The 14,108-nt window shown below is 51.5% G+C and overlaps 3 protein-coding genes across 3 annotated transcripts; 1 reads left to right on the top strand and 2 right to left on the bottom strand.

Annotated features, from left to right (window-relative positions):
• Positions 1-641: 641 nt before the first annotated feature.
• On the bottom strand, positions 642-3,548 carry VFPPC_16127 (glycosyltransferase family 2; the record flags this gene model as incomplete). Its single annotated transcript, XM_018293880.1, has 2 exons — positions 642-830; positions 1,065-3,548. 2 exons carry the CDS (start codon positions 3,546-3,548, stop codon positions 642-644), a joined length of 2,673 nt encoding a protein of 890 aa, XP_018144266.1.
• A 251-nt stretch (positions 3,549-3,799) lies between these two features.
• On the top strand, positions 3,800-4,425 carry VFPPC_17801 (hypothetical protein; the record flags this gene model as incomplete). The annotated part of the gene is made up of 3 exons (XM_022429482.1): positions 3,800-3,847; positions 3,894-3,931; positions 4,116-4,425. The coding sequence occupies 3 exons, from the start codon at positions 3,800-3,802 to the stop codon at positions 4,423-4,425; spliced, it is 396 nt and encodes a 131-aa protein (XP_022285464.1).
• A 6,637-nt stretch (positions 4,426-11,062) lies between these two features.
• Positions 11,063-12,577, bottom strand: VFPPC_08620 (glucan 1,3-beta-glucosidase; the record flags this gene model as incomplete). Its single annotated transcript, XM_018287296.1, has 2 exons — positions 11,063-11,999; positions 12,063-12,577. 2 exons carry the CDS (start codon positions 12,575-12,577, stop codon positions 11,063-11,065), a joined length of 1,452 nt encoding a protein of 483 aa, XP_018144265.1.
• Positions 12,578-14,108: the final 1,531 nt, after the last annotated feature.

The following is a 14,108-nucleotide window of genomic DNA, read 5'->3' as shown; positions in this document are numbered from 1 at the left end:
TCCTGCGCCCTTGATCTTCAACTTCTGATGCTGAGTTATTGATCCGAGTAACACCGTTCCGCTGCGCCTTTGAACCTGTGATGCTCATATATTGGTCTGAGTAAGCCATTTTGGGGCCCTTGAACCTGATGCAGAGTTATTGATTACTACTATTGTCTTGCTCTGTGAGATTGTAATGCTGAGTTGTTGATTACCAAACCAGCTGTTCATCAAGCTTGTCATTTACGTTGCGGTAAGCCGTGACGACTTTGGGAAGGATGCAGTCATGAGTAGTGAATCAAGACACGTAGTTCCAATCAACAGCACATCTATTCATCTCAACTATTTACCGACATCTACCAATGTCCTATCTTTTCTTCATCCAATATCCATATTACCATTTTGGACAAACCGGGACCAGTCTCGACTGTCCGCAAACATATAATCCTGACTACACAGGGGTTTAAGTATTAAGGAGTGGAAACTGGGCGATACCAGATTGCCCACCCTGAGGTCATGATGCGTTACAATAAGTACCAAGAACTCCTTTCCGTCTATATGGCCATGCAGTAAAACAAAAAGAAAGCAATCCAAGTGTAATTGCTTCGGAAGTGGTGTAAGTGCTGTGGTGTATGGCTTGCCCATGCCAGTTGTAAATCAGTTTACCATGAGAATGTCATGAGGGCAGGGTTCAGAGCCAGCGGGAGGAGAAAGTGACTGGCGGAAACGGTGGCCATGGGTAAGATAGCCACAAAGTCGGTGATGCGCCAGTCGTGGGGAACAAAGGGGGCGACAGCCAGAATAATCATGCCGGCGATGGCGAGGAGTGCAAAGAGCATGGAGAATTTGAACTGTTAAAAATGGTACGTTAGCGTGGATTCGTAAGGGATGTGTCAGAAGAATATGTTGGTGCTGCTGCCATGGGTGTACAAGAAGGAGTTTAGGGATTACGGTGAGGTGGGACTCGTTGGAATGTGGAATCTTCAGCTTTGTCAAAGTGTCTCAACCAACAGAGTCAGACCTCGGAGACAGCCTGCCTGGCAAGCACGTGTAAAAGGACGAAGAAAGACTCATAAAAAACTCACCTTTTTCAAAACTTTGGGGACCTCGATGAAAAAGTTGGAAAACTCGGCTTCCTTGCTCGTGGCACCCCACGTCATGTTAATCTCAAACATGTGAGCCAAAAGAGCCTGACTGACGTGCAGCGACAGACCACCCAAAAAGATTGCCAGCATGATTGTCCACTTAAAATTCTCAAAGAGTGCGTACAGAATGTTGCGCTCACCGACTCGGTATCGCATCACGGCGAGGGCGACGTTACCAAGACCGTTGAAGACAATGATGATGGAAAACCACACCTTCCAGGAGTCAACATAGTACTTGTCGAGGTACCCATTGAACCAGCCCATCAGGAAGTAGTTGGCAGTGGTCATGATCCAGGCCGCGCCGATGGCATAATACGTTCCAATGTATGAAACGACCGTGATCTTGGAGGTGAAGCGAATGTTGGAGAAGAGGAAGCGGCGGAACAGAGGCGTGAATGGACCGCGCCAGAGCCAGGTGCGGATGGGATGGAAAAGCAGCTCGTTGCAGCCATAGGCGTACTTCTCCCATCGAGCAAGCTCGTCATATACAGTCAGAGAAACACCTTCCTTGAATCCTTCACCCGCCCAAGCAGCAAGACGAATAATATAGCCATTGCACTGCAAACGGAGCGACATGTCGAAGTCCTCCGACACATGGCTCTCGGACCAGAACTTGTCATAGCCGTCTTCATCCTGATAAGAGACTTGTTGGATGGCAGACCACCGAAGAATGGCATTGTGACCGACAAAAGGGGCGACATCACCGTTGGACACGGTGTATCGAATGGCCGAGTAAATGAGGTTGGTGAAAAACGTGATACCGTTCTCAAAGTAGGTATGTACGACTTGCATGACACCAGAAGAGAATTGCATGATGCCGACGTCGGGTGATTGCTCCATTTCAGAAACAGCATCAAGGAAACAGTCAGCTGGAACCCGGGTATCCGAGTCAATGAGAAGAATATAATCGCCGACACGAATGTTGCCATCCGCCCAGGCGCGACCATCTGCCTCGAGGACTTCCTTGAGAGCTTGCTCATAAGCTTGCGCCTCATCATGCTGGCTCCACTCAGGCGAACGGTTGATGGCTTGTAGCTTTTCCTCGACCTTGCAGGAGATCATGAGGGCGAAGTTCATGTTGGACGCCTTCTTGAACTTGCCCTTACGTTGGAAGCCATTCTCACCGTGCTTGGGACGAGCAACCCAGCCGATGCTGTTATCTGCATAGAATTCGATACGGGCGCGACGATCCTCCTCTGAGATTAGCTGCAGACCATCATCGTTGACAAACATGTTGGCTGATCCGCCTTGGAGCTCGTAAGTCGACATGGCCTGCTTGATGGACTTGACGGTTGGAATAATGACGCCTTGGAGACCTTCCTTGTACACGGGACACTGAATGGTGACATGGGGCAGAATTGGCGTTTGCAGGCGTGGAGGAGGTCTCGCAGAGTAAAACTTGGAGTTGATTGTAAGTTGACGAATGGGACCAAAAATTTGAGCCAGGCAGCCGACAATGACCTGAGCAAAGAAGAGCGTGAAGAAGATTTGGATGGGAAACAAGGCTACGAGCGCTAAACGAATATAGCTGCCGTCGACAGAAACTTCAATGGCCAGCTCACGCCAGGCAGCCCCGAGAGAAACGGTCACCAGAATGAGAGTAAGAGATACCAAGACAGTGTTTTGAAGGTGAATTGGTCGCTTCTCGGGCTTCACCTCACCGCTCTCTTCGTCAATCTCAGCCTCGGCGACATTGCCCATTTTCTTCTCGTCGTCTTCGTCGTCAGTGTTACCGGCCTTCCACACGAGCTCCATGAGCTCTGATTCGATGGCCTTGGCACGCTGAACTAGATGCAGAGGGTCGTCATCCCAGACAATCAAAAGCCCTTCGGAAGCAACGAAAGCCGCAAACTGGTGTTTTCGCGCCCGAGGAAGATCCTCAATGGTCGGCAGGATCTGGACTCGCAGACCATTCATCAGGGGAACATCGACGGCATCTGGCGACCACTGCAGAAAGGTCTTGATGACTCGGGAATTCACAGTCATAGCCGACTGAACGTTCATAGCTGCGCAAGCCATGGCGAACGGCGAGTTGCCAAGTTGAGGAGGACAGGCCATATAGTGGCCGCGCACTTTTCTGAGAAGGACGCCTTCAATTTCACCCGAGCCATCGCTGACCCAAAGCTGGGAGCACTGTTGCTGATACAAGTAGTTCACCATGACCTCATGCTTAATGTCATCCATAAACATGGAACTTCCTGCTGTCGATGGTGTAGACCGTCCAGAGCTAGACTGAGGTCTTGAATGGAAACGAGGAGTCGGTGGTTGAAGCTCCATGTCGTTACCACCGCTTTGGAAGGACGAGGGTGGCTTCTCTGACATTGCTGAAGGTTGCTGACTTCGATTTGGTCTCGAGGTTGAACCATCTGACTGAGGGGTAGTTTCTGACTTGTTGCCAGCTTTGAAATAGCTGGTGAGACCCATGATGGGTGTTGACTCGAATGCGAGTCGCGTCGAGTAGCACCCAGTAGGACTATATTTCCTTGGACAACCACTGCTTTCAATCGTCACAGGTGAAAGTTGAGCTCCAGGTCAGGTCCAGGTGGGATCGACGGGATGTTTCCAAAATGGGCGTATTGGACCAAGAAGGGAACGAGCTCATGTGTCGCTGAAATCAGATACCAGGAGAGGTCAACTAAACGGAAGACGATGATTCAGATATCAGATATCCACAGATGGTTTGCTGGGCACCGAACGACGCCGACAAGGTAGTGAATGTTACGGCTCGAAATTCATTCACAACGGAGCGAGGTGTTGTGACGGAAAGAGAGTGAAGAGATCCGGTGCGAAACACTGACGATCCAACAGCCTACAGAGTACCGGAAACTCAGCAAGTTGCCGAGGGCAAAGGATAGCTGGGAGAGAGGAAGGTCTTAAAAGCAGGGAGGGACTGTGAGGCGGACAGAAAAAGAGAGGAAGCGACAGGCATAAGTGAAGATGGTGGTGGGTGACTGATAGTACGAGACCAACTTCCAGGCCAACCGGCGCGAGAGGTGGGTATGGATGGACTTACAAGATCGGTGGCTTCCGTACGATCTTTTTTCCCAACCGCCGTCGACTTGGACCAGACTGGAGCCCAGACAAACAGGAACAGGACTTGACAGGGGGAGGGTGTGTTCAACGTTGCCTTTTCGTCAAGCCTCCCCGGAGGACTCAACCTTGGCCAGGCAATTTCACGACGGAGAAGAGCACTGTTGCTGGCGTCTCCCTGCAAGTAATATATTGCACAAAGCTGAGAACCGGGTGGGCGATAGGCAACGGATCTCGTCCAGCAAGAGTAACTGTTCAAAAGATTGACTGACTTCTTCCCATCTCGATGGAAGGAGAAGAGTCTGGTCCGCCAAGAGGTATGAACAGAAGGAATAGTATACAGTACAAGTACTCCGTACTGTTGCAAAAGGTCCAGCAAACCGAAAAAACGCCGTGCTGTGAAGGGGCCCGGGCAACGCTCATGCACGGCGAAATGGACCAGACTCGCATTTTAAAAGCTGCTAAACGACGCATCGTGTCCTGCAACACCACTCGGGGCATTGTGCTGGATTCACCAGACCTTGACCATGGACAAAGGGGGCGTGTGCTACAAAACCACCATTCAACCCCAGTCCGTCCACGTTTTTCTTCGGTGGACCACGCCCCTGGCTAGTTGAGAGGGCTTGGAGGGCCTTGGAGGAGCCAAGGACCCATCCAAGAGCTAGCTCACGGACAACCTTGATCAACCCTGGACAAGCACAAGGACGTGTGGCTTGCAGTCTGTCCGTTGAACAACAGCAGCAACGCCTCCGGTATGGCGCTCTGGAGAAGCGAATGACGATGCTGAAGCCCAGGCACACTGGCATCATCGTTGTTGAAGAGTCATTGACGGTTTGCCCGTGGCTTACCCGTGCCACCAGCCATTGCCATCCACCACGGACTGGGCGGTCCTATGAATTGAGCATCCGAGGGGTCAGTTGCCTTTTTGTCTTGGATCAAAAATAGGCACTTTGCCGCCACAAAGCAAAGTGTCAAAAAGACGGATGGACTGGCGGACGAACGGATTGACGAGCGTGTCTCTTGAGTAGTAATCCAAATGCCGGCGCCAAAGAGAATGGATACATCGTGTGGCCGCAGCTTGTCGGTCGGCGAGTGGAAACCACTTTGACGACAAAAAAAAATTTGGAGGAGGGCAAGCAAGGGCCACAACCCATCAAAGCGGCAGCGGCTCGGCGGTAATGATTGACGAGACCTCGACTCAGTGACGGGGAGCAACGAACAGCAAGTCGAGAACCACCACCCGCAGATAATAATCGCTCGTCTGGGTCAAAGATGGCACTAATAATGGCTGTAGGTGGGAGAACTTCCAGCGCTTTGCACCATCCTGTCCAGCATTTGCATCTGGGCCTGGGTGGCAACCGTGCTCAAGGGGAAAGCGTCTAGTGTCGTAATTTACTCACAAAAGCAGCTGAGCCAACCCTGAATGTCATTCACCGCAGCCTACTGTCTTGTGTATCAATGGACAATCCTGACACTCGGGGCAGATGAAGGAATAAAAGTGCCAAGAGCTACAGCGTCGGATAGGGGGCCAGCCGTAAAGCCTTGAGTGTCTGGTGGAAAGGGCCAAAACACTCATCAGGAAGAGAAAGGACTTGTTGAGCCTGCGGCATATTGTACAAGAAGGAAGTATTCCGCGAGGGGCATGTAGGCATGGACACATGCATGGCCACGAGCCCAAGCTCCTTCCTTACATAACGCCAAAAGGTATCTGTCCGAAGGCCTTGACCCAAACGGTTCTAGCAGTTTGAGCGCCCATGCGTGCTTCGTTTGGGGTCTTGGCTAGGTGCAACTTTTGGCCCAGGGCTGGAGTGGGGTGGAAGCTTCTTTAACGAACGCTCGTCTATTGGCGGAGGTGCAATGACCGACAAACCCAAGGCTTCTCAACGTGAAGCTCCAGAAAACTAATCAGTGGGAGCAAAGGAGGAAAAAGCCACAGCAGCGCTCACAGAAGCCAATCTACTTTGAGATCAGTGGAGGAACGCCCCAATCGTGAGTTGAGGCGTGAAGGCGCGAAGGCGTGGAGACATCGAGAGGGATTGACTTTATCGCTTCGAAAACTACCAGGTGCTTGTAAAAGCGGCCATCCACGCTTTCCCTTTCTGGACCACCTTCCTCCGATTGCCCCTGTAGCTCCTGCCTCGATGCACTTGGTCTGATCGCTCCCCTGCCGAGCTGTGGCGCAAGCGCTTGCACAGTTTGGGCTGGTCCCTCTTCTTTCCAAAGCAAAACACAATTCTTGCACGAACCATCGTTGTCGCCGACACACATGGGCTTCTCACCACTTGTCCGGTCCTTGCGTGTCAAACCCGTCCGGTACACAGGCCGGAGCAGACATGTTCGCTCTGTTGAACCGAAATGGGGGGCAGCCACAAATGTCTGCCACGAGAGGCTTGGACAGCTAATTTCACTCAAAAGTTGGCAACAATCTCCAGCAGCTTCGCAATTGGAAACCTGAGCACCCCCTCTGCACCCATCGATACTCATCAAGGAGTCCCCTGTCGACCTGTGGTTCCGTTCTGCGTTCTGGGGCGTTTTGCTCAAAACGCTGATCCGGCTGCATTTCCTTGGTTGCCGGAATGGGTCCCAGCCACCAGAGGGCTGAACTGAACATTGCATGTTTGCTATCACAAGAAGTCGTGGAACTTGTGTACGCCTATAGCCCAGACGAGGGATGTGATGCGATAATGACAGAACTGCTGCCCCAGAGATGTGGCAGGCGTCCTGCGTCTGGCTCTTGACAGTGGTGCGTCCAAAAAGGTGTGAGATCTCATCATATTGGCACTCGAGATAAGGCTGGGCGTAAGTGGCGGAGAACCGTTTTGCACGCAAGCCAACCGTTCTCTCAACCCATCCAAGGTGGTCCAAGGTGGCGGCGCCGCTGGAGAACACAGCAGAGGCAACGCAGGAATCTGGTTACAAATTGTTCCAGACCGGGAGAGGAAAGACGGTTTCCAGCATCACTTCTCGCCATCCGAGGCTCACATACCGGCCACGGCCAGAGCGTACGGAGTGCAACAGATGGCTCAGTTATCCCACCTAAATGACTCCCTAACCAGTGTGGAGGAATCACGTCAGGGATGCACCCACAGTCACCCGTTGTTACGAATACAAAGCGCACAGAATAACACAAAGAATCAATACGACAGAATAGAACACGAAACAGTATTTTGGTTCAAATTCAAAACGCCGGCCATAGCCAGGAAAAGCAACGAAATTCCGTCATTGGGGGTGCACGGTCTGGCTGGCAGGACAAGCTAGTATCGAAGCAGGACTCCTGTCGCTCGCCATTCCGCAACGCAATAAGCTGCAGGGCTGGCGGCGGTGTTGAATCATGTTATGAACTCTGGCGGCCACGGCAGAAAAGTGCATCTCATGGTGCACGACTAGCCCCAAGTTTGGCTCAACCAGGTTCTCGACGCATGTGAGTGTGTGTTGTCGCGCCGCCACCATCCTATTTTTGGTCTCGTATTCCTGCAGCCTGCCGACCCAATGCACAACCTGCATCCTGAACCTGAAGCTGAGAGCCAGTCCTTCTTCTGCGCTTTACTTTGAGTGTATAGTGGCGATCGGGGCGTGTTGGTACCCCGAAATTTTGGAGTTCGCCACAGTCAGGTTCAGCTCATCAACTTGCTTCAAGAGCCCCCCAGGGAACACTCAATATACGCACTGTCACTTCATCCCTTGCCCGCCAGTTGCAGCACGAAACCCTAGAAGATGATTGGAATTTTTACCCAGCTACCTTGGCAATGAACAAGACTTCGAAGACTAAAATCTTTGGAGAGCCTGGATTAGCAGGTATTTTTAAGGTTCCTTCGAAACGAGTTTTGATCTGGGGCTGCCAGCACTGCCATCGCTCACCACCTTCTTTGACATTCTGGTTTTGGCGTTTCGCTCGAGTGCCAGTTATGATTCAAGTCCCGCACGGGCGTTGTCCATGCATGGCCCACAACATGTGCCGCCAGGAAGAAGACGTGGACTACGCAGTATACCACACAGCAAAAGCTGGTGACGACAAAAAGCAATAATAACAAGTCAGTAGACTTGTACAACCACATCCTGCCTATGAAAAGCCTATTTGGGACACAAGCTCCAAATAAAACTCGGCTTCCGTGACACCAAAGGCGGTGTTCCAGGTGAATATCACAACTACCGGAGATGACGGTCGAAGCTTGTCCTCCCCTACAGGGTCAGCCGCGTAGTTCAGCCCATCGGTTTCTTCAACTCAACGACGAGAGCAATTGGCATATTCCGAACCAGGGTGACGACGATAACGGTTAGTCGTCAGTGGGAGCCGTGCCATGCTGCTGAACAACAACCGCAGTCTATTGAACGGTGACCCCCTGGGCGTAATTTCGCTCCTTGCCGACACTGATCCACTGGTTGTAAAAATACATTTGCCAAATCGATCCAGTGCTCTAGCGGGTATGGATCGTGTTAGTCGTGCCACGGCTGAATGGAGATGACTCCGTGACCCGGGCTCTTATTCAACATCGAGCCCTATGCCTGTTGAGGGTCTGGCCCGAGATAACGGTCTCGCCAGCATTTTCGATTCCGCAATCTCTCAATTTGGGTGTTAAGAGGCCGAAAATATTGTGAAAGCCGGAACCAAACACGACGGAATTCTTTCCTTTCAAAGATAGAGCCCCATGATGCCAGGGCAATGAACTCCCAATGACCACGGAACCACAAGCGCATGCCACTGCGACATGTTATTATCAATATGCCCATGGTTCAAAGCACCAGACTACCTTGCAATGTCCTTTATCAAACCAGATATGGAAAAAAATGATTCAACACCCATGGAGCCGCTATCCACACGGCCACATTTGTGCAAGGCAACGCATATCCCAACACAAGCTAAGCAGTGCCAACACCAGCGGCTGTCACTAGTTTCGCCCGAGCCAGGCCAGTGACTAACACGAGAAAACCGACTTGGAATGCCGTCATGTTCTTGCAGGGACATGTCACTGTTCAGCTGTATCACATACTGTAGCACAGTGGATTTTGCAGGCATCCTTGCTGCCCATCTGTCACAACCGCGTTGGTCCATTGGCTCCCAGCTGGCGTTATCTTGGCGGGCCTTCATCTGTCTAGGATCATAATCAAGCTCCTTACAGGAGTAGAAGGAAAACGTCAATTTTTTTTTCCCCCTTCCAGTACTCCGTAGCCTCGAGATGGATCTATCTTGCCGTATCGCTTACAGTTGCCACACCTTGTCCTAGCAACAGTAGTGAGAGCCCTGCACCTTGGTCCATGATCTTCGGGTGTAACAACTGCGAGTTCCGAGAGGTCACCCCCGGCCGTTACTAGTTGGTAACCGTCGAGTCTCGGTGCCTTGGCGCCAAAGGAGTTTTTCCTGGAACAAGAAAAAAACTCAATTGGTCCACTTTTTATCGGTGTTTTACTGTTCCTGAGTCTGCCCGAATGTTAGTGTCCGCGTTAACTGGAGAACCTTCAAAATGGCTCCAGTGTTAAGTACAGATTAGATTTTATCAGTTCCGATTCATTTGAGATGCGCACACAGAACACAGAGCAATTATTTCCGGATATTCATTACTCGCACGCATGTACCGACATGCATGTCAAGAAGATGGATGGATCCTCATTGCGAATCCGGTGCAACAGATGTTCCCTGCATGCGACTCTTCTCGTCCCAACTCGCCGTCATGGCGCAACACACTTCCTTGGAGGACACGCCGATGCAAACTCCTGAACCGAAAAAGAAAGAAAGCTCCTAAATAAGAAAGAATAAGAGGGGAAAAAATAACACACCAGCCTAGTTGCTCTCTATCTTCAGCTTTGCCTCATGGTCCCCTGCTGGACCAGGCGTGGTGGGCTGTCCATGCTGCATTTTGCATAGCATAATGAATGGATACGGATACGGGTACGCCGATCAAGAATCCAGGCGACTTTCTCTACTCTATCAACATTTCAACATCGAGGCTTAGCCAATGGATACAATATTGAGCAAACTCTTGTTCCCGAATGGGCAGCCCGGTGTGCTGATAAGGCAAACAAAGACAAATGAAGTTGTCATAATCGCAATGGCGTTATTTGCTCCCGATCCGTGGCGTCGAGCAGGCTGAAAAAAAGGCTTGAGCTGACGAGACAAATGTCCCGGATCCAGCTCCATGTCCATGTACGGAGTACCAGCCGGGTTGTAGGTTCCAGAATATGTTTGGCCATGGTGGCTGGAAGAGATCAAGCGGATCCAGATGCTTAACTGCGTGGCAATCAGTAGTCGCTCTGTGAGCCGCCGCCCATGGCGCGAACTGGCAACGGTCTCAAATATTAAACGAGCATCGTATCTGATGACTGGCAGTCTGGAGGCGTAAACCAGCGGCGTCTGAGATAAAGCGCCAATGCCTGTCGGGTCTCACCACACACGTCAACGGACATTCGTCTCACACATTCTCCGTAGTTGCGGCTTGCGTTGTTTAATCACTGTGTTCCGTCATCACGACGGTTCGCACAATGCAATGTCCGTCAGATAACATGTCGGCGTCAGCCAATGCCGCTGTGTGTATTTGCTCTGTGCCCAATACCCCTGCTCGCATGTACATGTGCCATTATCAAAATATTCCAACTGCCTGCCAAAAAACTCAACCAGACGTACCCAAGCATGCGCCAAGGGACTTGTATGTATGTATATTCCAAAACCAAGCAAACAACAACCCAGAATGAATGTCGTCCTCCCACCCCATTTGTGGCCGCAAATATCCAAATACACATGATCCCAGAAAGTTTTCATATCCCGCTTCCCCCAAGTCTATGATATTACCAATTGCTCCAAAACGTGATGTATGTAGTATGTATCCAGTATGAGACGATTTAAAGCCAACAAACCAACCAAAATAATGAAGAAAACAAAATGCACGCAGTGGCCTAGGTGATTTGTGGGTGGGGCCCTACAATCCCTCATCGCCGTCGCACTGTTGAAGCATCAACACACGGCTGACTTCAAGCTGAGGCTGCTTCCAGGTTGCCTGCCAGTTCTCTCTATCAGCCCAGAAGTCCTTTCGTGCATTGGGTGATCGATCAAGCCACGGCTTATTAGATTTTCCATCTTCAAACCAGCCATTTGTGCCACCAACAGCAAGGTTGATGATGAGATAGAACTCTTGGTCAAAAGGTGTGTTCTTGCGCCCAGTCTGCGCCCAGCTGTTCTGCAATTTGGTCCCGTTTGAAGTCGCATCAGGGAAACCGCCACGCTGCCACATAGGCTTGTCAAAGTTGGTGTAAAGAACCTGGAGCAGACGACTATTGACGTAGGTGAAGAGATATTTTTGGGACCATTCAAGGCCATAAGTGTTGAACCCGCTGCTGTACGTGGTGTGAAGCGCCTGCCGCTTGTGGTTTGTTTTCCACCAAGCATCGTTGGCGGGGTCCGGACCCCAGTGGAGAGCCGATGACATGATGTTATTGCCGCCTTGGGCGTATGTCCAGTTGTTGCCACGAGACTCCATGATGTCAATTTCTCCGGACGCGGGCCAAGGGCCGTAGGTGTCCTTGACAGGCATCATCCAAATGGCAGGCCAGAGCCAGTCACCTTCAGGAAGCTTGGCCGTCACCTCGACACGGCCGTACTTAATTTTGGCGCCCTTCATGGTGTTGATACGACCAGACTTGGTCGGCGGTACGATACTCGAGTTACCGGCAGTCAAGTTGGTGGCAGCTACGCAGCTATACCAATCTTTGGAGGTGCAAGTTCCGTCCTTGAGCAGGTTAATGGTGTAGTCTTTTTCAACTTTCTCAGCATCTTGGAGAGTGGCTTTGATGACAAGGTTGCCATTTTGGATGAAAACATTTTCGTCGCCGGCAGTTGTCTCCTCGAACTCGCCGTTGCTGCAAAGTATATTAGCATCGCGCGGGGTGTGACAATCATAACATGTCAAGGCTGCGACTTACCCAAAGCCTCCAACCTGGACTTCTTTGGTCCAAATATTGGTGTTAAAGCCGCCGTCAAAGTTGTCATCCAGGACATTGCAATATTTGTGATGCACAACATTGCGAATGCCGTCCCACACCAGAAATCCAGAAATGGCCAGGCCGATGAAAATGCCAATGATAGGCATAATAGTGACCCATTTCTCTTTGGGATCCTTCTTCTCCAACCAGGGTTTCTCTACTTCACCCTTCATCACGCGCCGAGAATGAAAGTAGCGCTGGGCGTTGACATCATATCGAGGTCCCAAAGCGCTGGATGAGCCAAAGCTTGAAGCGGGTCTTGAGCCATTGGGACTGGAAAATGGGTTCGTGTTTCTGCCAGGCCGATGTGAGGAAGCACCGTCGTTCTCACCGAATGGATTGCGACTGCCGTCTGTGTTTGGTGTTCCGGGTCGGATTGGTGTAGGATTGACTGTGGTGGCAGCAGAAGGGACAGGATGGCCATAGTACCCGTGATTGTACGGCTCCTGCTCCATGGCGAAAGGATGCGTGGGTGCCGGAGGAAGATGATGGAGTGTGAGAAGAAGGCGGCAGGTAGATATTAAAGCAATTAAAGCGGGAAAAATATAACTAGGGAAAAACGAAAACTTCGGTAGGTCTGTGAACGGCACTGGTGAGAGAGGCTTGACCAGAAAGAAACAGGTAGCGTCTCGGGTTTGACGTTCTTGACGTTTTTGAAATGGCGAACCAACGAAGGGAAGGATGAATTCCTGGCGGTTGAACTCGACGTCTCCGTCAGTCACAGAAGAAGCGAGCTCTCTCTACTGCAATGAAGTGACTCCTTAGACGCGGCAGGCCCTCGATAACTAAACGAATGAAGCAGATCCGGAGCTGTGTGCAAGTGAGCAGACAAGAGTTGGAGGTCACAGGGTTGAAGACATGTGGGCGGGACTCCAAAAAAAGGCACCTCGACAGGTGCGATCTTGCAGTGCGTTGAAGCAGTGGCACTTGGGCTCGCGCAAGGCCACCAGACCGGTTGACCATTGATGAACGATTAAATTGATCGGAAAGGGCCAGAGCGAGGGCCATGGTTGGGAGCCAGTCCTGGCTTGCCTGGGCCTGGTCACATCTGGTCACATCTGGTCAACATTGGATGACCCTGGCTTGGTTCGCTCAAGAAGCCAGGCAGGAGCAGGACAGGAAGGGGCGACGGTACGATGGGGAGGGGTGGGCAGCTCGTGGTGGATATCGAGAAAGGAGGGGCCGCCGCAGGACGTGTGCCCAGCCCAGCCAGCCTGTGTCGTCTTGTGTGGTCTGGTGAGCAGGCTCAGTGACAATCTAGGTACCAAGGCGGCGGTCGCTCTTGCTAAAGTTGGCCCCTCGTCCACCAGTGAATTCCCGCTGGTGTCCATAGAGGCGGCAGGAGCGACCAATGTCGCAGCCAAATTCAACACACCAGACGGCGTGGACAAGACCCGATGCCCATGCACCCGCCGCACCCACAGCCTCGCCGACGTGGAAGTGTCACTCCAACTCGGAATGAGCGGAGCACCTCAGACGCCTCCCGCCCGTGAATGCGAGCTGCAGCCAAACTTGGTTGCCTCCACTCAGGGAACCTTGGGTCCTTTGACGTGCCTCACATTGATGGTTGAGCGTTCTTGGGAAACATGTCACCGTCATCAGAGCGAGATTCCGGCAAGCCTCAACGGGTTGGGCTTGAAGTCTCGACGCATTTCAGAACGGACATCCCTGGTTGCCTAGGCCACGACGAAAAGAGAAGTTTGCACGACGAACTCAGCTGCGCCGGAATTGTCGCTGTGCCCCCTGTCGTTATCGGTTTGCTCAGAAAGATATGGTTCTTTGACCATCTAATACCAGCACCCTTTTGCAGTTGCCCCAAGTTGACCTGGAAGCCAGATACCAGACGATACAGACACGAGCAGCGTATCATCACACGAGTCTAGATAAAGCAAAGTTCCCGAATAATGCGCTCTCTCTCCAGTTTGGTAAATATCTGGTTCAACAATCACCACACCTGGATTTTTTCCGATTTGTGATTCATCTAGT

Source organism: Pochonia chlamydosporia, chromosome 4, assembly GCF_001653235.2.
Source record: "Pochonia chlamydosporia 170 chromosome 4, whole genome shotgun sequence".
Taxonomy (NCBI): Eukaryota; Fungi; Ascomycota; class Sordariomycetes; order Hypocreales; family Clavicipitaceae; genus Pochonia; species Pochonia chlamydosporia.
The sequence above is the reverse complement of the archived record's forward strand: the minus strand, read 5'-3'. Positions and strand labels throughout refer to the sequence as shown.